This window comes from Felis catus, chromosome C1 (genome assembly GCF_018350175.1).
Source record: "Felis catus isolate Fca126 chromosome C1, F.catus_Fca126_mat1.0, whole genome shotgun sequence".
NCBI classification, from domain to species: domain Eukaryota; kingdom Metazoa; phylum Chordata; class Mammalia; order Carnivora; family Felidae; genus Felis; species Felis catus.
Window position 1 is genome coordinate 2,844,460 of NC_058375.1, and position 25,533 is coordinate 2,869,992.

The 25,533-nt window shown below is 57.9% G+C and overlaps 1 protein-coding gene across 1 annotated transcript in view; it reads left to right on the forward strand.

The window, feature by feature from the left end:
* Positions 1-25,533, forward strand: part of AJAP1 (adherens junctions associated protein 1) — a 128,747-nt gene that overhangs the window by 53,865 nt on the left and 49,349 nt on the right. The window contains exon 2 of the mRNA XM_023258007.2: positions 2,718-3,532. Coding sequence (XP_023113775.2) covers positions 2,718-3,532 — 815 coding nt within the window. The remainder of the gene's footprint in view (positions 1-2,717; positions 3,533-25,533) is intronic.

The following is a 25,533-nucleotide window of genomic DNA, read 5'->3' on the forward strand; positions in this document are numbered from 1 at the left end:
ACCTCGGGTCCCTGCAGGCCACAGAATCTGCCCCTGACCTCCCTGTGGGAGGGGCTCTGTCTGTCCCCGACCCCGGCCCGGTGTCTCCCGGCTGCCGGCGTGAAGAGGAGCGTCTGTGTGTCCCGACCCATCCACCTGCCCTCCTAATGTCCCCTCTCTGGACAAATCCACTGCTTCCAGAAGGAAGAACCTGGACTCGAAGAGGAGAAACAAAGCGAGTTCCCTGCCGTTGCCTTGGCTGGGTTTCTCTGCATAACAGCTGGGTGGCGTGGAAATGAGGGGGTTTCTATGGTAACCAATTACAGCTCATGATTGGTGAAAAATGACAGAAATATCCCGTGTGTGAAGTGATGCTGGGGCAGGCCAGCAGGCACGGGCTTGGGTGCTGTGGTCTTAATTTCCTGGGGCGGCGCTTCTCCGGGTCCTGACGGCTCGCGGCGTCTTCCGTGGCTGCTCTTTACTGCGCCTGCTTGCAGGGGCCCGATGGTGCCTGCCGGGGCCTGGTGAGGCCTGGGTGTGTCTGCTGAGGCCTGCTGAGGCCTCTGGAGGTCTGATGGTACCTGGCATTGCCTGGTGGGACCTGAGGGGACTGATGTCGCCTGGTGAGGGCTGGAGGGGCCTGGCCTTACTTGGTGATGGCTGGAAGGGGCTGGTGGAACCTGGTGGGGGCTGTGAGGGCTGGAAGGGCCTGGTGGTGCCTGGTGAGGCCCTGTGGGCTGAGGCGCCACTCTTGCTTGACGAAGGGCCCCATGTCCCTGGGGGCTGGACTCCCATCCAGATGTGCAGAGTGGTGGGAGAACCGGGGGGTCTGAGGCATCGATCCTCACTGAGTCACCTGTGGCCACAGTGGAGCTGTGTTACTCTGTGCGTGGGGGTGTCTCACACTGACCTAAATTTCCGTGCACAGTGACAGTGGCCCTGGTCCCTGCACGGAGCTTGGCTGGCTGTGCAGAGAAATTGCACGCGGGCAGAAACTCGGTGCGGAGGCATTAGCATAATGAGCAAACTCTAATTTCTGCAGCAAAGCACCTTCATTCTGATTAAAATACTGGGGCCTTTTTATTTGGGGATTAGTCCTCTTTGGTAATTAGCGCTCATTAATACAAGTTCCTTTCAACGTCCTGATGACAGGCAGGGAGCTGCACGTGCCTGAGTGCACACGAGAGAGGAGGCGGCCCCAGGCACGTGGGGTGAGTGCAGAGCGGGGCTGGTTGGGGGGGGGAGCTCACACAGACACAGGCCCACACGCCCGCCGACATGTGCGGACCCCACACTGGCCGCACACGTGCACACACGCACACATATGTGACAGATGGGTACACAGACACCCCCATAGACTCACACTCGTGCACACCTGCTGACACACTCACACCCCCAGGTACATCCGGGCCCCACGTCAGCCCTCACACACACCGATGTGGCGTCCTGAGGCACACTCCGTGCACACTCACATGCACACGTGACTCACTCACATGCGGCCTCCTGCTCACTCACTCATTTATTCCCTTTTAAAGTCACGCAAACCCTCACGGAGAAAAACCATGAGCTGTTTCTTCTACAGCTTTTCTTGCTGGCGGCTTAGCGCACCGGACGCCCTCGCCGCCCCCGCCCACAGCGGTCACTCAACTTCTGGATCCGTGTCAGGGTTCGCACGCGAGGCTGGCGACAAGTGCTGACTTTGAATGGCGCCTGTGCCCGGCCCTCAATTGTCTGAGCCGGTGGGGGAGGGGGCATGGGCCCGGGGCCCCCAGACCCTCCGCGTGCCTGTCCGCTGTGCTCTGGGTGCTCACCTGACGCCCGTGCCCCCACCTGGCTTCACCGTCCCCGCGGCCCCTTCCGCCGTCCCCGGTGGCGTGGGGTGCGCCCTTCCCACAGCCTTCCTGGCGCTCAGGGGGTGGGCGCTGGGGTTTCAAAGGGTCCCCGTGCTGAAGATAAATAGGGGAAGCCGAGATGTCACCAGAATGGCTCTTGGGCCAAGTTGGTGCATCGATAAACTTCCAGCTTATCCACAGCAGGTCTCATTTTTTCTGAACCGAATCCAGAAATAAGAAGTTTTCCCAGCGTACAGCCTCCGAGGCCACAGGCTGCTTTAAGACACGCACATTTGCCTGCGATGGGGGAGGGGGGGGCGGGGTCGCGGACCACGGTGCCGGGTAGGGGCTCAGTAGATGCTGGGCCTCCGTGCCCCCTGTGAAGTCCCGTGAGCCCCCCTGGCTCATCCCCACCACGAGCGCCCCTGTCCCCAGGCCTCAGGAGGGGCAGGATGTGTGCTCAGAGACTCCCGCCCCGGGCCTGTAACTTGGTGACCTGAGGGGCAGACCGAGCCCCCAGCGCTGCCGTTCTCCTACCTCGCGCCCCTCCGCGTCTCCGTTTTAATCTGGTCTTTGAGGTCATCTTGCCAGCTGAGCTGGGGGTTTTGAGCCTCGCTTTCTTTGCGCGGTCGCGGCCGGCCGGCCGCGTGGGCTGCACGCTCCCGGGTAGACAGGTGCAGTGCAGGTGGGGCGGCCGAATCCCGGGAGCAGGTGCGTGGCGGCCGAGCCTCTAAGATGCCGCTTGAGAGATGGCCCTTGAGCAGGGCTGCGGAGTCCCCGGACGGAGCGTTTCGGTTTCCCTCTTGCGGTTAGGGTCAGCGCTCTTTCCCCGTCGCGGTGGGGGCGGAGGGACGGCCGGCAGAGCCCCGAGCCCCCAGCTGACACTGCTCTCTCTTTTCCATGCAGTTCCATGTGCATCCGCTGGCCGGGCTGCTCCGTAGGAAGCCATGCTTGGATACTTATAGCCATGTTTCAGCTCGCCATGGATCTGCCCTCGTGTGAGTCCCTGGGCCCGGGCCCCGACTTCCGGCTGCTGCCCCGGCCACCGCAGCGGCCGCCCCGGCTGTGGAGTTTGAAGAGTGGACAGGCGGCGCGCATCCCCGTGCCCGTGTGGAGCCCGCGCCCGGCCCGCGTGGAGCGCAGCCACGGCCAGATGCCCAGCCCGCGCGCCAAACGGGCGCACAGACCCAGGGACCAGGTGGCCGCCCTGGTGCCCAGAGGCGGGCTCGCCAAGCCCCCGGCCGCGGCCGGATCCAGCCCTTCCCTCGGTTCCTCCTCTGCCGCGGCCCCGTCGCCCACGGCGGGTGGCGCGGCCGGCACGGACCAGCAGGCCCTCCTGCGGAGGGGGAAAAGGCACGTGCAGGGGGCCGGCTTCAATGGCTTTGACTTCCGGGGCAGCAGGCCCACCACCGAGACGGAGTTCATCGCCTGGGGACCCACGGGGGAGGAGGAGGCCCCAGAGTCCAACACATTTCCAGGCCTTTACGGCCCCACCACGGCTTCCATCTCACAGACACGGAAGACGACCGTGGCCATCGCCACCACCGCCGCCACGGCCACCACGGCCACCTCCATGACGCTGCAGACTAAGGGGGCCACCGAGCCCCTGGGCCCGAGGAATAGGATCCCGGTTGGGGCTAGCACAACGGAGCCTTCCACCAGTCCCAGCAAAGACAATGGCGAAGACGTCAAGCCCCCACGAATTCTGGGGGAGACCTCAGGTACAGCCACCTCTTTTCTGGTTGGGGCTCGGTCCGGGGTGGGTAGGGAGGAGGGCACCCCGGGGGTGTGGCTTCCGAGGGATGCCCAACTCGGCCTGGGTGACACGACTTGGCGGGACTCCCCATCTCTGAGCGGCAGAACCGAAAACAATGGCAGCGTTGACAGTCAGGTGGCAGCCTTGGGGACAGAGGGGGCATGCGTGTCCGTGGACTTGTGTGTCCTGCAAACAGGGGTTGTCCTGTAGCCAAGCTGTTCCGGCTGGTCGAAGGGGGACGGTAGAGGGTCTCTCCTTAGTGGTGGCCCCGAAGGGCACGTTGTGCCTTCCTGGCCTGTGTTAAGGGCATCCAAACCCTGCCAGGCACAGAGCCACATCTTCCCCAATGGCAGAGGACCTGACTTCCGGGCCAGCCTGGGGGTAAGATGCGAGCACACTTGCTGATGGGATGGGGGACGTTTGGAGTCTTCAAAAACCCTCAAGGGTGCAGCCCTGTAGAGCGGTGGCTGCGAGACTGGCCTGGAGTTAGGGATCACTTTAAACAGCAGAAGAGATTGAGGTCAGGTGTAAGGAAGGTCTTCCTGCGGTATCCGCTAAGGTCCTGCACACTGATTCGGGTTGGGGAGCATCTTTTCCCTGGAGACGGCTTAGCAGGTGTCTGGGGGATGGGGGTCAGGAGGCACGGCTCTGGTTCCCCTGCCTCCGTTTACCCTCGGTGCATATGGACGGTTACCATTTCTTGACCTTCAAGTATCTACTGCAGCGTGGTTTTGTTTTTCGTTCTCCTCCTGTGCCTCCTCTTCCAGTTGCTTCTAAAGGCGTAGCCCTTGAGAACCTCCCAGGCCACAGCTTGTCCACAGGGTCAGACATGCACTCAGCTTCCTGGCCCGCTGAGGGAGAGTGCAGAGTCTGGGACCCTGTGTTCCTACCTGCGTCCAGCTCCCTCTGCCTCTGTGGGGGCCACGGCCCCACGCCCACCGGGACCAGGGTGTTCACAGGTCAGATCTTCCCACACACCTCCTGGGCCAACGGTGGTACTTTTTGGTTCATAAAACAGGATGCAAACTGCAGGGTGTCAGCATGAAGGGGTGAGGGTGATGTGGCCTCCTCCAGCCCCCCGTTTCTTTGCTTCTCCACATCCTAAGGGCTTGGGCTCCGCAGGCCCCACGCAGGCACTCTCAGGATCCGGGGGGCAGAAGGGTATCGCTCCTCGGGGTCTGTCGGCCGCATCATTTCCGCATCGTGGTTTTCCTGTAGCTCTGGCCTTGGTCAGGAGTTGCATAGGTTTTCACGGAGTGGGTGGCTTTTGTTCCATGACCTACTTCCTGCCTTCACCTGGTCGAGAGAACTGCAAGTTTTATTCTGAGCAATTCTTTCCTAGAGAGCAACATATCTATGAAAGCAGGAGACCCATCTCCGTCTCAAAGCCAGGGGCCGGGGCCAGGCCCCGGGGACGCAGGCTGTGGGCTCGGAGCACTGCGGGACAAGGTCTGCAGGCTGTCACAGGCCATCTCCTGGGCTGCCTTTGCCCAGTCACTACAGACATGCAGCCCGCAGTTCATCATGTCTGTGCTGGGCACCCGAAAGCGGTTTACAAAGCATTTGTTTTTACCTCAGTAAATTCACAAGGCATCCTCATAACAGAAGGCGGTGCTGCCTGCGTTTACTGTCATGCCCTCTACATACGTCACTTACCGCAGAGGCACGGCTGAGAAGACGTGTTCCCATTGATTCCAAATTATATTTGTTATCACTAAAAGTTAAATGCTCGGGACAGCATCAGAAGGCTCACCAAATTAATTCACAGTACACTGGATGTTACTAATCCAAATCGACAGATGCTTATCTTGGAAAAGATTTATGGTTCTTCATAATATAATCTGGTGCTAGATTAATTTGTTTAGCAAAACAGATTTCAAGGGAGGGGGAATATGTGTGTTTGCTTTTAGTGCAGAGAAATGTGAATTCTGGGAAGTGATGCAGGATGCTGAGAAGGGGTGCCAGCGGCCTCAGCATCCCAGCCAAACAAGGCAAGACAGGAAGTGCTGAGGTGATGCCTCGAACTGGGTGTGTTACGGCCCAGCTGGTCCTGTGTAAGTGGCCCAAGGCCAGGCACAGAGAGCCCAGGCGGGAACCCTGTGAAGCCCCCTGTCCTGGCAGGCACCAGACGTGGGCCTGGGCTCCCGACTCTTTGTGGAGCATGACAGCTGCTCGCGCTTCTCAGGAAGAATTCAGGCTGCAAGGGTGGTCTTGGGGGTCCCAGAGCTGTGGCCCGGGAGACTGTGCATGCCGTGCACAATTAGTGATATGTGCGTCCAGACCTCAGATCTCCCGTGAATCTGGGCTTTGCTGCATGGAGCTGTGTGACCGTGGGGGAAGTTCTCGTCTCTCTTGGCTGCATTTTCTTCACCAGGAAAATTGAAGTTTAGAAACATCTCTTCCAAACGATTGTCGTGAGATTCAGTGCGTCAACACCAAGCACAAACTCAGAACCCTGCCCACACTCCAGGTGTTTCTATACCCAGCAAGAGTACCTCTAAGGAGAAGCTGGCAAGTGTCAAGGGCAAACAGGCTGCCAGGGACATGGGGATCTTCTCATCTCAGACACTCCCAGCTCTGCCCACTCACTGCTGAGGGTATCGCAATGGGGAGAATTAAGGTTTGGGGAAGCGATGTGAAGAATTTGTCAGGTCAGTTCCGTTGGCCCAAGGGGCATCTTTGGAATCAGGTTTGGGGGAGTTGTGAGTTTTTCTTTTTGCTTCTGTAGAGAGATGTTTAGAAAGGGAAAGTTACATTTGCCTGCCTATCCAGACTATAGATATCGGTGGGCATAGAACAGCAGATGGCTGGAGATTTGGGGCACTCTGAAATCCCTCAGGAGCTAACATTACATAGAATGGCATCGTCAAACAGTCCCTCTCCCAGGGATCACCCTGTAAGTGAAGAGAGTGGGAAGCCTCTCCTAGGTTTAGCATAGGGAGTAAGAGTGTCTGCCTTCAAATTCCTGGCTTCATCTCCAGTTAGCTGTGTGAACTTGGGCAACTTGCTTATCTTCTCTGTGCCTCAGTGGGAATTATAGAATTAGCCATTTTACAATGTTGTAAAGGTTAAGTGAGATAGTATATGCCAGGTGGTCAGTACTTGGCATATGGTAGCTGCTCATTACATGTATGTTGCTGTTATATGATGGTGATAATGATGGTGGTGATGGTGATGATGGTGATGATGGTGATGATGATGGTCATGGTGTTGATGGTCCTAGTGGTGGTGATGATGGTGATGATAATGATGATGATGGTGGTAATGATGGTGATGACGATGATGATGATGGTGGTGGTGATGGTGATGTTGGTGATGATGGTGGTGGTGATGATGGTGATGGTGATGATGGTGGTGATGATGGTGATGATGGTGGTGGTGGTGGTGATGATGCTGATGATGATGGTGGTGATGATGATGATGATGGTCATGGTGGTGGTGATGGTGGTGGTGGTGATGGTGATGTTGGTGGTCATGGTGGTGGTAATGATGGTGGTGGTGGTGATGGTGGTGGTGATGGTGATGATGGTGATGATGATGGTCATGGTGGTGGTGATGATGACGATGGTGGTGGTGATGATGGTGATGATGGTGGTGGTGATGATGGTCATGATGGTCATGGTGGTGGTGATGATGACGATAGTGGTGGTGATGATGGTGATGATGGTGGTGGTGATGATGGTCATGATGGTCATGGTGGTGATGGTCATGGTAGTGATGATGGTGGTGATGATGATGGTGATGATGATGGTCATGATGGTCATGGTGGTGGTGATGATGACGATGGTGGTGGTGATGATGGTGATGATGGTGGTGGTGGTGGTGATGATGGTGATGATGATGGTGGTGATGATGATGATGGTCACGGTGGTGGTGATGATGGTGGTGGTGGTGATGGTGGTTATATTGGTGATGACGGTGGTGATGATGGTCATGGTGATGGTGGTGATGATGATGATGATGATGGTCATGGTGGTGGTGATGTTGGTGATGATGGTGGTGATTATGTTGATGATGATGGTCATGGTGGTGGTGAGAATGGTGGTTGTGATGGTGGTGGTGGTAATGATGATGGTCATGGTGATGATGGTCATGGTGGTGGTGATGACGGTGGTGGTGATGGTGATGATGGTGGTGATGGTCATGGTGGTGGTGATGGTGGTGGTGATGATGGTGATGGTGGTGATTTTGGTGATGATGGTCATGGTGATGGTGGTGATGATGATGATGATGATGGTCATGGTGGTGATGGTGGTGGTGGTGATGTTGGTGATGTTGGTGATGATGGTGATGATGGTGATGATGATGATGGTCCTAGTGGTGGTGATGATGGTGATGATAATGATGATGGTGATAATGATGGTGCTGCTGCTGCTGCTGATGGTGGTGATGATGGTGATGATGGTGATGGTGGTGGTGATGATGGTGATGATGATGGTGGTGATGGTCATGGTGATGATGGTCATGGTGGTGGTGATGGTGATGGTGATGATGATGATGGTGGTGGTGATGATGGTGATGATGATGGTGGTGATGGTCATGGTGATGATGGTCATGGTGGTGGTGATGGTGATGGTGATGATGATGATGGTGGTGGTGATGATGGTGATGATGATGATGATGATGGTCATGGTGATGATGGTCATGGTGGTGGTGATGGTGGTGGTGGTGATGTTGGTGATGATGGTGGTGGTGGTGACAGTGATGGGAATAATGATTGCTATCCTTGTGACAATTTGCTATCGCCAGTTTGCTGCAACATTTACTGCTCCATTCTGGGGTCATTTGATGAGGTCATTAGATGAGGTCCCACATCCTCATCCCTGACCTTGGTGCTCTTTGCAGAGGCATAGATGGCACTAGCTAGGAACTGCTTGGGATGGAAAATCACCTGGCTCAGGTTCACCGAGGCATTCAGCTTCAGCCTCACATGGTGCTGGCAGAGGGTGAGTGTCAGATGGGGCAGAAGTTCACTTGAGGTCAACAGAGGAGGGATCCCCACGGCGAAGTGCCATCTTCCTGAGACAGCTCTCTTGCTGGTCATGTTCTGAGTCCAGAATCACCAAGTCTCCTGGGAGAAAAACACAAAGCCATTTCCTGGGCTTTAATCTTACAACTCATAAAGGGAGTTGTGGGGAATTCAAGCCACCTGATTTTGGTTATTGCACTTGCCCACTGTGGGTCTCCTGGGCTGTGGGTGCTTGGCATTCAGCTAGTACTCTGAGTTCCTGGACCTGATGTTGCTAGACCTTCCTGCTGCCACCTGGACCTGAGATTTTCCAGCCTGCTCAGATATATCCAGTGCTTCCCCAGTGTCCATGTTCATAGCTCTCGAAGGTGCATCACCCAGGAGGGGCCAACAAGCCCAGTAAGGTCTCCATTGTCATTTAAGATCTGTGTCCATTTGGATCAATCACGTATTTGTGACAGCCAGCAGCTCAAGGACGAGATGGCTCAGGTGTCATGGCAGCTCTGCCTGGTAATTTTTACGTTGGAATTCACTCATGCGTTTGTGGGGATGATTTCCAAGTTGCTTTGTCCTTGTCACCAGGGGCCTTTGGTGTCCTTTAGGTGTGTCGGACTGTAAGCACAAGGGACCAGCTGGTGTCACCTTCCCTCACACTGATGGTCAGCTGACCTGGACAGCAGAGCAAGTGTCATGCTGGGAAATACCTTCTAAATACCCGGATGGATGTGGAAGGGAGTCGTGAGCCACTGTGGTGGGAGAGACGTGCTCCTCTCCTTCTGTTTGAAGCAGTGATGGTGGTTTAAATGCTGAGCCCCTTTTAATTAACTTGCTGGGTGTTTGCTACCAGGGAAGTGAATCCGTCCTTAATTTAAAGATATTTGAAGCAAATGACTCATGAACTTCAAAACTTTTGAGTGGCTTAATTGGGATAAGAGCATCCATGAACGAATGAGCGCCTGGAGCTCACTGAACACCCCACACCCTGCAGCGCGCGAGGCTGGGCTTCAGGGTCTGATGCGGGCTTTGGAGTGGATGCACCGTGGTTTTGCGGGGCCACCTGTTGTGGCCCAGGTAGGACCGCGTGTGTCTGCCAATGGCTCTCTGCGCCCGTCCAGCCTCCCTGAGCACGCCTGTGCTTTGGCTGAGCAAAGCCGTGTTCGCACCGTGTGGATAACTGACCTCCGGCTCATTAAGGCAAGCCTCGGAATCTTCTGGAGGTGACTCTATCACCAGCTTCCTCTCATTTCCCTGTCATGCTCCATCTGACTGCATTCAGTGCTTCCTCTGCTTCTGTGTTTCCCCCAGAGCCTCCTCCTCCTCCCTGGAACAAGTTAGGGGTCAGGAAGCCTCTTGAGCTCTTGGGGGCCTGCGGTGCCTGCCCCGGTGCCCTTTCTCTGCAGGAGCTGCCGCGTTCAACTGCCCAGGGCCGGCTTCCTCCTCCTGGCCCCCGAGAGCTACAGGAAGAGGCCTGAGCTGACACCCCTGCACCTGGACACCGGTCTCCCCTAAGGGTGGTGGATGGGATGCTGGCTACTCAGGTCCTGGGGGGGGGCTGCAGGTGACACCCCCATGCAGGACGTGTCTTCCTTATATCAGGCACTTCGCTAAACACTGGAGTGATAACAGACCCGTTTGATATACGGTGGATTGAATTTATGGTTTTCATCCACTCACAGGGGAATGATTCTAAGCGTAGAGATTAAATATTAGACAGAACATTATTTTTAGAATTATTTGACGATGTGGAGAGGACCGGTTTTGGAATTTCTGGCTTCTGATCTGCCGCGCAGGGAACTGTCAGCTCCGTACTTGGTTGATATGAAATACTGCTCTTCGGGGCGGGGGGAGGCGCGAGGGGATAGAAAGCCTGGTCCCTTGCTGTTTTTTCAAGGAGTTTAAAATCTATTTGGGAAAGTCAGACAGGGAAGGACACAAGCTTGCACAAGAGAGAAATGACAGCGAAGGGCAGGAGCGGAGACATTAGAAAGCCCTGGCTTAGACAATTGCAGTTAGTCTGGAAACCCAGTGAAGGAGGAGGGGGCCAGTCCTGGTGGCAAGGGCCCCTGCTGGGTTTCCTGGAGAGTGAACGAGGCTGGTCCTGACTGACCCGGAATGCATGCCTGGGCAGGACACCAGGAAGGGCAGGTTACGACGCAGAGCACGGGCTGGAGACCAGAGCTCCTGGAAGCCCAGAGGCCTGCATGGCAGAGGCAGCCCAGCAGGTGACCTGGAACTCAGTCTTCTCACATCTGGATGGGACACTGGACGATAAAATGCTTGAGGGCTGACTTCCAGCTCTGAAGGGCCATAAGAACGTTCGAAGCCCTGTGTTCCTTCTGCCCACAGCTAGGAAAATGGTCTTGACACGCTCTGCCCGCCCCCCCCCCCACCTCCCCACCCCGCCGCCCTTGTGTCATCAGCGAAGGGGAAAGGCTGGTGAGCTCCAGGCAATGAGCCCAGCAGTTCCCATGCGTGGCAAGTGCCGGGGTCGGCAGGGCGGGGGCGGCCAGGATTTCCCAGCTGCCAGTTGGGAGGGTGGGAAGCCACCTTTCCCTGAGTGGGAGAAGTCACCCAGCCCACCCAGGAGCGGCAGGGTGTCCGACTTGAAAAGCCCCACGTGCGCAAACTTGCTGGGAGAAGCACGGCTCTCACCCTTGCAGCAGGTCAGCTCCAGCGTGCCCCAGAGGTCATTGCCTGGTTCTGGAGGCACAGCCAAGGTCATAGGCAGACGCGTGGTGGACATGCCATATGGTCAGACGAGAAGACAGGCCTCTGGTCTTGGCTTTCAGTGTGGTTCAGTGAACCTTGGCCTTAGAGTCTGTTGCTAGGAGGTGATGATCAGCAATAACAGAGGATTAAGTTTCTTTTCCAGAACTTTCCATCAGTAGCAGGGATGCCCGGTCTGTTTCGAGAGGGGAAGTGGGATGTCTGCTGAGGTGACTGTGCATGGGACATGTAGGGGGTGAGGCTGGTGCTCAGGGGAGAAGCCTTGCCTTGACCCAGGCCTGACCCAGCCCCTGGCTGTCCACCATCACTGGCCATGCCCTGTGACCTCGGGTGGGTGCTGGCTCCCACCTCGAAAGGTCCTTCTGAGATGTGACTGAGTTCAGCCACGTGGAAAGCTGGGACCCCGGGCATGCACAGACCCCTTGGTCTGGGGCTGCGTCGGGGGCCGCGTTGTGCTGGGGAAGAACCACTCCTACTGTCTCCTTCACCATCCCCCGAAGGGGAAGGTTTGGGACCTGCAGGTTCCTGGCCAGTTCATGACCTGTCCCTGTCCCAGAAGGATTTAGGCAGTTGGACCCACCAGGGAAACCATCAGCAGAACCCTCAGGACGCACCGGGTCAGCAGCCTCCACGTGTGGCTTGTGGGGGCACCGTGTCCGGGGTCCCGGCCTCGGGAGGGCTGGCTGCTGGGGCGCCAGTCAGCACGTCCTTTGCCAGGGGCCGACTGGCTTCTCTGCAGAGCGTCCCCTGCACACGTGCCTGTAACGGAGCCTGTTGCCAGACTTGTGCTTCGTTCTCCGTGTTCTCCAAACTGCCCTCGGGAGGCACTGGGGCTGACGCTCAGGGAGGGGAGCTGGGGCCCCTTCCGTGCCGCCGAGGGCCCCACCTCAGCACACAGCTCTGCTGGCAGAAGCCTCAGGGCGTCCTGAGTGGGGGCCTGAGTCCAAGAGGAAGCTGACTGCCTTATCCACTCCAGAGTTCTTGGCCCATATATGAGGTGCCGTGATGAAGGAACCTTCTAGAAGTTCCAGGGAGGCCTGCCCATCAGCAGAGCCCATGCCAGGTGGATGGAAATATCAGATGCCCCCACTGTGTGGTCTTCCATTCTGGACAGTCTGGCAGCTCGGGCCCCAGCCAGGACTCCACGGATGTGTCTTGGGGCCGAAGGCAGGGCCTCTGAGATCCACGCCTGGGTCCCCTTCCCTGTTCCCACCTCTGACAGCAGGGGAAAATCGGCATCGTCTGTGGAGTGGGGGCAGAAAGGCTGGCACTCTAGAGCCAACTCCCCGCCCTTCCGGACCCAGGGCCCCAGTTTACAAAGCATGTTGGTAATCCTCCTTTTTGCTCACTTTCAGGGCACCTTTTCAGAGAAAGCATAAGCTCCTGAAACTGAGGGTCCTCTAAACTCAGGTAATGCCTTCACAGGGACATAGAGGATATATGAAGTGATGTATGATAATGCTGGTCTGTGCACGTCTTCATGGTGAGGGAGTCAGAGGCTGACCCCGCACCCCCATGTGGCATCACCAGGAACTTGAGGGCCAGTCAAGCTAAGACAGGTATGTCATCTGGGCACGGGGGGCAGGTGACTTTTCGAAACGGTGAGCGCTCCCGGCAACATTTGGGACAAAAAAAAAAAAAATAACACAGCCTTCTTTTGATGTCCATGGTGGTTGTGTTCTTGGAAACTTCGGTGCTTATTAAAACCGTGCAGAAAATACTCTGGGTCTGCACATGGAACAGAAGGAGGCTTTCTGGGCTCAGAGCATTTATAGCAGGAGTGAACAGAAGGACGTTCGGAGTTCCACGGAACAGGACCGGCCGTGGGTGAGCACGTCTGTCCCGTACACGCAAGGCAGGTAGCGTCCTGGCCCCACGCAACTAATGTCAGCCACTGTGACAACCAAGAGTGTCCCCCACATTCCTAGGTGCTGCCCCCCCAAGAATCTCTGTTTTCATCCCACCCCTGGAGACGGGTGGCCGTGCCCTCACCTGCACCTGCACACTGTGCACGAAAGGACCAGCTTGTGTCTGCCTGTGAGCGTCCTGGGGCCGAGGCAGCGAATTGACACAAGGTGGGAGTTTGAAACAATGGACATTTGATCCCTCACAATCTAGAGGGCAGAGGCCGGCGGGGGCTGCATCGCTCCTGCCTCTTCCAGCTGGTGGTGGCTGCGGTGCTCCCCTCCAGCCTCTGTCTCTGTCTCCATACAGCATCTTCCCTCTGTGTCTGTGTCTCTCCTCTTCTTATGAAGACACCAGCCGTTGGATCAGGGCCCACACCCTGAGCATCCAGGATGGTCTCATCTTGAGATCCTTGATGTCATTGCATCTGCAAAGTTCTTTTTTCCAAATCAGGCCGCATTCACAAGCTCTGGGGGTTAGGACGTGGACGTATATGTTCCATGGGGTACCTGCAATCCAGGAGGGGCTGGGGGTCGGCCGTGCCACGGGGTTTCCTCCAGAAGCTGGGAGAACTGCAGACCCCCCAACTGTCCCCAGTCCTGGTGCTGCTAGAGAAGGTGGAGGGCGGGTCTGGGGAGGCCAGTGACCCAACCCTCACCCCCACTCCCCTTCACGAGGCTGGGGCTGCTCAGAGGCCCTGGGAGCCACTGGGGCTTGGAGAAAATGGAACCTCCATTTGTATAAAATGCTTTGTATGAATCGAGCTTGACAAACAGCTCAGAGATCAAAGTGCCTGACCTCTGGTTGGCCTTGGACCCTGAAAATCCATCCATCATTCACTCACTCATCCATCTGAGATGTTCCGAGCACCTACTATGTGGCAGGCACTGCGGTTACATGAGAAGACAACTCACAGTCCCTGTCCCCTCTGGGGGCAGCAGACAGATGGACGCTCACGTGGAGACATAAGAACCACTTCAGGTGCCCGTGTGCACGGGGAGGGTACCTGCAGGGCGTGGCAGGGAGCTGATGCTTTAGTGGAGACCAGATGGTGGGAGGAGGAGGTGGGAGGGAAAAGGAGGGTGGTGGCCAGGAACCGAGGTGGACCGAGTGTGGCAAATACTGGGGGGCTAGGGCGTGGGGCCACGTGGCCGGGGGCAGGGTAGGTAGAGGTTGGGCAGTGGCACGGTCTTCATGTGCTTGGAGGCCATTGTGGGGGCGATTGTGGGGTGAACAAGGAGTGGCCTGGCCTGTGGATGCTCCTGAAGCCGTGAGGCTCCAGGAGAGAGTGGGGTGGGAGTCCGGCTCGGGGGGGAACAGGAGGGTGCACGGCACTTGCTGAGGACTTGGGTGGGTGACACGAGGGAAAGAGAACAATCTACAAGGCTTCCCAGGTGTGTGGTCGGAGCTTGTGCCTTCAACATAAGTGGTGCCTGAGCTGGGGTGGGTGCAGACTGGAGAGGGCGGCCAGCGGCCCCCTGGGCCCTGCTTCCCTGCAGCCTTTGCATCAGCTGCCAAGGGGGGACGTCCGTGGACTTGTGTGTGTGCAGCTGGGGAAAGGTCTGGCCTGTGGGAGTCTGTGTGCTGTCAGAGGTCCTGTGGATAGTTGAGATCACCTGGAGGGAGTGTGGATGGCATGAAAGGGGGACAGGGACAGAGGACAGGGCCCCAGAGGGTCCCCAAAGCACAAGGAGGGATGTCTATGGAGGAGGAAACCAGGAGGGTCATCCCATGGAAACCTGGAGCATCTCACAGAAGAGGAGGGGAGAAGGAGGAGGGGAGGGAGGAGGAAGGAGTAGAAGGAGGGAGGGGGAGGAGGTAAGGGAGGAGTGGGAGAGGGAAGAAGGGGGGGAGGACGGAGATGGAGAGGAGGAGGAGGGAGGAGGAGAAGGAAGAGGGAGGAGGAGGAGGACTGGGAGGAGGGGGAGGACGGAGATGGAGAGGAGAAGGAGGAGGAGGGGGAGGAGGGAGGAGGAGGGCGAGGAGAAGGAGGGGGAGGAGGAAGACTGGGAAGAGGAGGGGGAGGAAGAAGAGGGGGAGGAGGACTTGGAGGAGGAGAGGGAGGATGGAGATAGAAGGAGGAGGAGGGAGGAGGAGGAGGTAAGGGAGGAGTGGGAGAAGGAGGAAGGGGAGGAGGGGGAGGAGGGGGAAAAGGAGGAAGGGGAAGGAGGGGGGAGGATGGAGATGGAGAGGAGGAGGGGAGGGGGAAGAGGGGAGGTGGACTGGGAGGAGGGAGGAGGAAGGAGAGGGGAGAGGGGAAGGAGGAAGAGGGGGAGGAGGACTGAGAGGAGGAGAGGGAGAACAAAGATGGAGAGGAGGAGGGAAGAGGGAGAGGGAGGACGAGGAGGAGGGGGAATGGAGAAGAAGAAGGGGGAGGGGACTGGGAGGAGGAGAGGGAGGATGGAGAAGAGGAGGAGGAGGGAGGGGAAGGAAGAGGGGGTGGACAAGGAGGGAGGAGGAGGGCGAGGAGGAGGAAGACTGGGAGGAGGAGGGGGAGGATGGAGATGGAGAGGAGGGGGAGGAGGAGGGAGGGGAAGGAGGAGGGGTGGATGAGGAGGAGGGCAAGGAGGAGGAGGACTGAGAGGAGGAGGGGGAGGATGGAGATGGACAGGAGGGAGGGGGAAGGGGAAGGAGGAGAGGGAGGATGGAGAGGAGGTGGAGGAGGAGGAGGAAGAGGAGGAGGACTGAGAGGAGGAGGGGGAGGATGGAGATGGAGAGGAGGGAGGGGGAAGGGAAAGGAGGAGAAGGAGGATAGAGAGGAGGTGGAGGAGGAGGAGGAGGAGGTCCTGAATCAGGGCTCCCAGGAAGCAAGAGGGATGAGCACAGAAGTGACCGTCACCTTTGTCCTCCGTGGAGGTGCAGGCGTGGAGGCTTGACAAGAAGGCGCGCCGGGTCACGTGGGGAGGCAGCGGGGACTATGTTGACGGGCTGGGCCAGCGGGGGATGGGGAGGGGCTTGGAGGACCCTGGAGGCAAAGGGCAGTTTTGCTGCTTCAGGCGGGTGCGCCTGCGGGCGTGGACGGTCCGGTCCGCCGCGGGGTGACAGTGGGCGCTGGTCGAGCGGAAGCAAAGTCCTCGCGCGGGAGGACTGGCCGCGGGGGTGCGGGACGGCTGGCACCTGCGCATGCGCAGCTGAGCTAAGCGCAGGGCAAGCTGGGCTCTTGGAGGGAGCAGGAGGCGGTAACGAGAAGGCGGTCTGTCTGGGAAATCCCGCTTTCCTGGCAGCACGCATTCCCCCTTTCCACTTGGGAGGCCCTGCGTGCGTGGGAGGAGCCAGTGTGCTCCAGGGGCGGCGCAGAGGGGCCCTGGCCTGCAGCGCCTCTGTCCCCAGGCGGGGGACAGCAGGTGTGTGGATTCCACCTCAGATGGAGATGGGGGCATGTGGGCCAGGCCTGACGGGTGGGACGGGGGTGTCTGCGGTCGGATGTGAGCCCCGGGGACCCGGGGCACGTGCAGGGGCCTCCTGGCACCTGGGAGGCTGGGCGTGGGAAGGGCAGGGGAGGTGGTGGGCCTGGCGCTCGTGCAGGGGGCCGGGGAGGTCCTGGTCGGGGGCAGGAACTGGGTGTTTCAGTCCAAACAGGAGCTGTGGGTGGGCCATCCCTGAATGTGCAAGCTGGCTCTGTCCCCTCATCTGCGGAGGCGACCTCGGTGTCCTCACCTGGGCGTGTAATGGGCCAGAGGAATCGGAAGAAGGCTTCCAGACATGGCCCCGCACCACCTCCTGCACCCGTCTCCTGGGGCCACGGGACCAGCCCTGCCTCGCTCAGACGAGGCTCTTAGGCAAACACCACGGGATGCACCGAGCATCGTGGGGCCTTCCTGTGCCGTCTTCCTCCCTTCCCAGGTGCAGCGGGGGCTCCTCCTCCGTAGCAGCCTTTGCCGAGGCCGAGGGGTTGCAGACCTGGGGGACGACCGTCCTGAGCAGACCTGGGGGACGACCGTCCTGAGCACACCCATGGCAGTCTCTAAGCGGTACCAGGACTGGCCTTGCTCCTGGCTGGGACTTGAAGCCAGACTCAGAAATGAGGCTTTTTTGGGAACGCACACTCCTGGATTCTTTGTCTCCATGTCCTGGCATTTAGCATGACTTCTGTCATTTTATGGCCACTTGCTCAGATGTCTGCCCCCCAGCCCCGCCACCTAATACTAAAAACAGCAAAGACCACCTGCGTGTTCAGCGCCTCCCCCGGCGATCGCCCAGCCTGGGAGTTCCTTCAGGGGCAGAAACAAACCTCCTGCCCCCGGATCCCCTGCCCCCTGTGGCCCTGGCCCCTGGCACAGCTCCTGGCCCACAGCCGGCTGCACGTGGGTTTTCTGAACAAGTTGTACAAAATGCAACTTCCGTATGAATTGTTCATCGGGGTGAGATGCCGTGCAGGTCTGTAGACTTTTAGTGACAGGGAACGGGGACACGGAGAGGAGAGGGGAGACAGGGTAGTAACATGTCATTCCTTTGAGAGTCGCCCAAGCCCAGACTGAGAGAAGGTGCCACTTCTCCCGTGCAGAGCCCCACACCCCGGTCTCCATGCCCATGCACACTGGGGTTGCGTGGGCAGGAGCTGCTCAGGACCCGCCCGCCGGAGTCCACGCCACACGCGTGGGCGAGTGTGGGGAGCATGTCCGGCTCATCCAGAGAGAGCAAAGCAGCCACGTCTTGGAGAAGAGAGTGAGGCTGCCAGGCTCCAGGGAGCAGGGAAGCTGGAAGCCACTCAGCCGGGCCAAGGCTAACGGGTATATGGGGTACTGCAGGGGACACCATTCAGTCCACAGTCCTGCGTGGAGAGAAAATGCACTCTGGTCTCCATGGCGATGGAGGGGAGCGGCGGGGCGCAGGCCGTGGAACCCCGTCGCGGAGGCTGTGAGCTTGACCTGCTTGTGAGCATGTGTGTCTTTGGGGGGCCACCACTCCAAGGCCCGTATCGGAAACTCGCAGAGGTCAGGGCTTGTGTGTACTCTTAAGATACCTGCTCAGTACTTCTCTTTTCATATTTCGTGGGGGGTGGGGGAAACCTTGGTAGTTGCAGTTTGGGAAGTTTCCCTGGGAGCCGGTGGCGGGGGCGGGGGGTGGGGGGAGGCAAGCAGTCTGCTTTCTGTAGCTGAATGGGGCTTGTCACGGGGGAGGGGGCTCCTGGCCGGGGTGGCAGGCTTGGGGGCCCCAAGTGATTCCCCAAGTCTGGGCGGGAGGAAGTGGCCAGATTCCATGTTTCCAAGGGTTTTAAAGCCTCAGTAAAGGCTGCTTGACTTCAGTGAGGATGAAAGAAAACGGACGAGAAGAGCAGAAGGGGGCCCCGTGCTGAAGCCACGGGCTGGGCTGTTCTCCCCTGGGCGTCTTCAGCTCTGCTTCCCCCGGATGGAGATTCCCGGTGAAAGGCCCAGGGAGCCCCCCGCCACCGAAGCTGTGCGCACAGTGGTGCCCGAGGCAGTGGTCTGTTCCGTGGTGAGCTGCTGCTCAGACCTGGGGTCCACACTGCTCCCACCACGCCAGGTGGTCCTTCCCAGACTCGTGTGAATGCTCTGTGATGGCTCCCCCTTTGCCCCTCTCAGCCCAGAGCCGGGGTGTCCAGAGTAAAGACCACCCCAGGCCCTGCCCTCTGCGTTTTCAGGACTCCAGAGTGTGTCACCTGTGCCGCCACCCCTCCCATAAACTCATGGCTCCCTTAATCAGTATTTCTTGCATGGCAGCAGAGAACAGGTACTCTCTGGCCCCTCCCTGCCCTGGCCTGTCTGCCCCATGATTGCCACCTCCTGATAGGTGCCTTTGTGGGGTCCCCTCTTCGGCAGCGTGAACAGGGCTTGTGACTTGCTTCTAACCAGTAGAATATGGCAAAGGTGACAGGTGACATTATCCTACAGTCACTTTATAGCATACAGGATGCACCTAGCTAGCAGACTCACTAGGCAGACTTTCATGCTGGCCTAGACGAAGCAGCAGCTGTGTGGTGGGACAGCCTTTCAGAGGCCCATGGGCCAGGGGACTGTGGGAAGCCTGTGGGAGCTGAGGATGATCCCCATCAGCAGTCAGCAAGAAGCCAGGGCTCTCAGTCCCACGGCTATGAGGAAATGAATCCCGCCAGTGCCCGGGATAAACTTGCAAGCGGGTTCTTCCCTTGTTGGACTTTCAGATGAGAACACAGCCCAGCAAGGGAGGTACCAGGAGCCTCAGGCAGTGGGGCTCTCTGTCCCCCACTGGACACCTCTGGAGCCCAGGGTCTCGAGACCCCAAGCAGAGGACCCAGCAAAGCCACAGTGGGACTCCTGACCCACAGAAACTGACATGGTCGGTAGGTTTGAGTCTGAGTCATTGGTTACACGGTATAGATGACTAATGCAGCCTGGAAGGTAGGGAGTGCCAGCAAGCAGGTGTGAATGAGGGAGTGAAGATTGTTTGGGTAAGTCGTGGTCATGGGTGACTGGTCCAGGTGGGCCACCAGGCCCTGGCCACCCTTCACTGGCCAGTGTGAACCTTGCCTCAGTCAGTTTGGAGAGAGGGACCAAGCCCTTGGAAACTTCCATCTTGGGCACAAATGACCGTGCCTTTCTCCCCACTGAGTTTCCTTCCCACCTGGAGCTCGGGACCTACTCCTCCTCTGACCCAGCCTCCTGGGGGTCCTGTCATCAGTCCCTCACTGGGCCTGTCACCTGGACATGTGGGCCCTCAGAGTGTCTGCTGGCCCTCAGCTCTGGCCGCAGATGCCCTGTCAGTCTTCCCGTAGCCTTGATGTCTATCGCCCCCCGCCTTCCTTCTAGCTCAGGCTAGCGCGGGGCCCATGGCTGTGCTGTGTCCTGGGAAAGATCATTGAAATGAATTATACATCAACACCAGAGATGGATCATTAATTAATAAACTCAGCCATCTCGACTTCCCACCCGTAAATAGCACCTACAGTGAATGAATAAGCAGCCTGGCTCCTGGCCTGGGTATTGACAAGTCCTCCTTTTTCTGGAGGCAGGGAGACAGATCGTAGCGGGAACAACGCTGGGCAGGATGTGTGTCACCCCGAGGCTGTCACTATGCTAACCCAGATGCACTGACGGTCCAGCAGCAGGGTGCAGGCCGGGCCCTCGAGGTGGGAGAGCCACCTGCCCACAAGCTTCATGCTCAGGCCCCTCCCACGCGCTGGGTGCCCAGGCTCCGCCCACACACTGTGTGCTCAGGCCCCTCCCATTACCCTTGTTCTCAGGCCCCTCCCATTAAGCTAGTGCTCAGGCCCCTCCCATGCCCTGGGTGCTCAGGCCCCGCCCACAGGCCTTGTGCTCTGGCTTCGCCCATATGCCCGAGCTCAGGCCCCTCCCATAAACCTTGTGCTCAGGCCGCTCTCACTTTTTGTATGTGGTCAGGCTCCTCCCAGAGCACTTCTGGCTTTGGTTTTTGGCTGCTGGGCTCCGAGCTCCCTTTGAGGATGACCTGGCTGCACTGCCTGTTCGCACAGTTCCGATGTGGTGCCCGTGAATCATCGCAGCGCGTCAGCTGGAGCCAAATAAGCGCTCCATGCAAGAGGGAGGGAGGTCTTTTTGTTTAGGTACCTGTGAGATTTCCTGGGGTGCCGCGGGCCAGAAGTTTCTCGTCCCCATTCCGGAGGTCGGAGGTCCAAGATCAAGGTGTCGGCAGGGCCGTTCCTAACGAGGCTGCGAGAGAGAACCGGCTCCAGGCGTCTGTTCTCGCTTCCCATGGCGTAGGGTTCGTGGGGCTTGCAGACCGCCATCCTCTCCCTGTGTCCCTGCGTCGTCTTTGCTGTGCACTTCTCCGTGTCCAGATTTCCCCTCTGTAGGGACATTGGTCATTTAGATCAAGGTCCACCCTAATGACCTCATTTTAACTTGATGACGCCCTCAAAGACACTATTTCCAAATCAGGTCGCATTCTGAGGTCTGGGGGTTTAAGACTCCAGCACATCTTTTGAGGGGAGCACAATTCCACTCATAATGCTTGTCATTGGGTTTAGGGCTACCCAGATAATCCAGGATGATGTCAGCTAGAGACCCCTAGCTTTGTCACATCTGCAAAGACCCTCGTTCCAAATAGGGTCCCTTTCACAGGTTCTGGGGGGGGGGGTAGGACCTCATCATCTTTGGAGGGTGAGCAAAGTTCAACCCTGAAAGTATCCCCCTTCTTCCCGCACCCCATTGCCAACCAAATATGGCTCTTTTGTCTCTGAGCAAAGAAATTGTGTCAACAGACAGGGCCCTTGTGACCCCACGGGAGCAGAGCCTGAGCCTGAGCAGGGAGGGGCTCTTCACCCACAAGAGGAGAAGTTTCTGGAGTTTCCCCTGACCGCACGTGGATTATTTAGCATCTTATCAGAAGAGGAGACGGGGAAGAGAGGAGGCACACGTGCTGCCGTGTTGGTGGCAGAGGTTTCTTGTAAAGTTTGATGTTATTGTTAACTCTGGCTTCAGGGGGAAAAATAACTCACAAGACGCTGAAAGAGAACTGTGGACAGAGCCGCTCGGCACGGCTGTTCCAGAAGCCGGATTCATCTGCAGCATACCCAGCCTCGTGCCTGAGGAGGAGGCAGTGGTGGGAAAGTGTTTACCTCCCTCTTGATCTTGTCTCATTTTTACAAATTTTAAAGAAAAGCAAAAACACAAACATCTACTTCTGCTGGATCTGTCCGTTCGTGTGGATCGATTCCTGGAAGGCCTGCAATCTTTCCCACTCACCCAGATACCTGCATGTCACGGGCCCTCCCCTCTCTGCAGCTGGAGGTGACACCACGGAGCCCAAAGCCCGCCTTCCAGGCCAGAGTCGAGGGGAGACACATCTCTCCCAGGAAGAGAACACCATCCGTTTCCGTTGTTGGGCACTGAGCCCACAGCTGCTGGACTGGAGCAGCCCCATTCCCCATTGAGACATGCGTTTCTCGAACACCTATCAGGTGCATCTGGGAGTTGGGCACTCACAGGTGCACAAGGAAGAAGACACACTTAGAGCGACACTTGGCACTCGTCCGGACCCCCTCCTGCCTCTAGTGCTTGAGCAACTCTCATCCCTACCTGGCTGGATCAAACCTTGCCTGCACCCCTCCTTCCCCCTAAGCAAGAAGCATGTTGCTTCTCCCCTGGGCATCTTCTCTCAGTCTCACTCACAGATTCAACTTCCAAGGTTAAAAGGAGATTGAGATGGCAAAAGCTTTTACCGTGAGAACATTTTATTGCTCGTTCTTTTTTTCTAAGTAACTGAAGAGCTGACATGCTCAGACTCCTTCAAGATGCTGTCATCTCCGAGCAGCTCTGCAGACTTTCCCTTTGCATTTTTCAGCGCCCCCAAAGAGTTCAGAAAAGTACAGGATATCAAAGCATCCCATTGTTCATATTAAATATATACAATTTAATTTGTCAATTATACCTCGATAAAACTGCAGGGCATGGGGGGTGGGGCGAAGAAAAGAAAGCTACAGGATGAGGTCGGCAGGCAGGCAGGGGCCGTGGGAGAAGCTCAGCCCGCAGGGAGGATGTCCATCTGGTCAACCCTCACGACTTCAGACTTGAGGGGACAGCTTGAGAAGGAGAAAGAAGCAGGTGCTAGGAGGGTCCACGGTGACTTACGGAGGCCCCGGCCGAGCGAGCTCATTCTGACTCCCTTGCTGTTTGCATGGAGCTCGGAACAGGCTAGCACCTCTGGGACAAAGACAGAGATGCTCACACAGTGGCCTCTTTGCCTGGCAGTTTCTAGAGAAAAGCCAAGGTCACACTAGGCTCCTGGGGATGCCCTCCTCTCCTTCCCCGCCCCCGGTCCCACCTGTCCTGGGAGGCTAGGGGCTCATCTGCAACCACTCTCCTCTCCATGGTGCCCATCCCCAACACCCCTCCCTGGAAGCCGAGTGCCTCTCCTAGTCTCACTGACAGGGGGACAGGGTGCCCCCAGACGTTACGAATGGAAGCAGGATGTGCTTTTGGAGAGAGAAGCTCCACCAGGAGGGAGGGGATGTGAGTGTCCACAGGGCCAGCGAACCCATCTTCACAGGCCTCTGTGGGTCCAGGGACAAGCCTTCTGCAGCCCCCCACTCAAAGAGCCCCCACCCTGCAGGGAGGGGACGGCTGCCTTCCCCAGAGAGCCTGAGGAGGAGGGAGGCGGGTGGTGGTGGGACCCTTGGGGTCTGAGCATGTTGGGAAAGCCATGCAGGCCCGGGGGACCCTGATGCCACATCTTCCTAGGACCTGTCAGTGCTGGGGCCTCACACGCCAACCTGGGCGAGGTGCGGCTGTGGGGGGTGGGGGCAGAACTGGCACCCGGCTGATGGAGAGAAGGGTACCGGTGCCCTCACCCCCACCCCCGCCGCTCTGCCCCCACTGGGCCTCATCGGACCCCCTGAGAGCCCTGGGGCAGGCCCTATGGCCCCGGCCTCTGTCACATCTGTAAAATGGCGCATGGTCCGTGGGTGTAGAATTGGACCTGGGTGCCTCCCCGTGGCCCCCTCTGTTCCAGATGCCCCGCAGATGAGCCGAAATAGGCTTCTGGACTCCTCTCCGCCCAGCGGGCTGCCTCAGAGCGTATCAGTATGGAGAACAATTAAAAAGCTGTTAAAACATGTATTTTCACACTGGGAATCTTCATGGGATTTCCTGGCCCCCGGCTGTGGGCCGCCCCCTCCCCAGTCTTTCCTCTCTGCTCTTGTTGAGGCCAGGTCGGCAGCAGGGTCCCCCTGGGCTTGGCTCAGAGTTTTAGTTGATTGCCTCTTTATAGGAACATTATGCTTCCCCCCCCCCCCCCCCCCCGCCGCCGCCCCAGACTGCCTGCACGCCCTGAAGCTCAGATCACAGAAGGGAAATGTGAGTCTGCACTTGCCCAAGGCCCCACCTGCCCTGAGAATCGTCACCTCCACATCCTGGGTCTGGAAGCGGGTTCTACAGTAAGGAGAAGTCGCCCAGCCAATCCCATGTGCGTGGTGATCCGTTCAACCCTCCATTCATTCAACCGACCACGAGACACTGAGTGCCCAGCTCTGTGCTGGGGGCTGGGGCCTCGGCAGCAGGCAGAAGAACGCCGGCCCCCGGCCTCATCTAGATGCATCCAGTGGGAGCCAAGTGCAGCCAAGCAGCCTCCTACCCTGTTCTGAGAGACCCGATGACGCTGTTCTGGAAGAATGGACCAAGGAGAGTGACCCCTGCTCCCAAGCCTGGGAAGTCCCAATGGGCACGCCTGGGGGGAAGGTCCGGGGTGTCCTGACCCACCCGTGGCCCGTGCAAGACGAGCCCCGTCCCCCTCAGGCGGCAGGGGCAGGAGAAGGCCACTGTGACTTGTGCTATTTCCCTGAGACCAGAGAAAATTCTGGCGTTATGATCTGCCCACACGCCAGTGTCTGTGTCAGAGCCAGAAATAGAACGCGGAAGATTCTTGCTCTGATTTCTGTGCTCATAATTCTAGGGCAAGATGCCCTTACGAAATGTGGATCAAAGAGATGGTGGGGGAGAGAACGGGCTGAACAGAGGAGTGGTTCACACGAGGTCTGCGTGGTGCGAGCGGGGCCTTGCTGTGCACCAATTAGGTCCCTTCGTAAGCAATCACGTCCCAAGCGTTGACTCGGCTCAGCCTGGGAAAAACGAGAGTGATTTGCAAAAGTCCCCTTCAGTCGTGACAATTGAAATCCACACCCAACCCACAGATCTCCTTGACCCCCAGACCTGCTCTGGGTGGAGGGGAAAGGTGGCAGCCAGATGCTGTACTCTTAGAAGAAAGGAACCCATTCCCTGAGCCCTGGAAAGTGAGGCAGGGTCCAGTTTGTAACTCCTGCCTTAATAGTAGCAGTGACCTCCGATGGGTGGTATCCTCACCACGAGCCAGGTTCTAAATGCTTGACTTCAATCAAACCTTGTGCACACGCGGCATCTGGGAGACAGGAACACTGTCTTCCTCAGCATTGGAAGAAACAGAAGCACAGAGAAGTTACATGGTTTGCCTAGGGTCACACAGCCTATAAAAGGGTAGAGCTGCTATTTGAACCTGGCCTCAGGGATGTTATTGTAATGCACTGCACTACCCTGGTCTCTCTCCCATTCAATCCTGGCCACAGCTCCTTGGGACATACGGTGTGTGTGTGTGTGTGTGTGTGTGTGTGTGTGTGTGTGTGTGTGTTATAGATGAGGATGTGGAGAACAAGAGAGTAAGGTGTCTCTGCACCCTCTGAGGCCGGGCAGAACCAGAGGTTGAACCTGGACCAGCCTGGCCCCAAAGTCCTGCCATTCCCAGCACCCTGAGCGAGCACACCCTAAAACCTGGAGCGCGCCCTCCCCTGGGGGGGGGGCGTCCTGGGCCTCCTACCCCCAGTCAGACCACTTGTTCTCTGTCACTCCTGCTGTAGCCCGCATGCAGCTTCTGTGACGTTCCCAGGAGGCACCTGCCCCGGGAGCTCCCGGTGACAGTGCTTA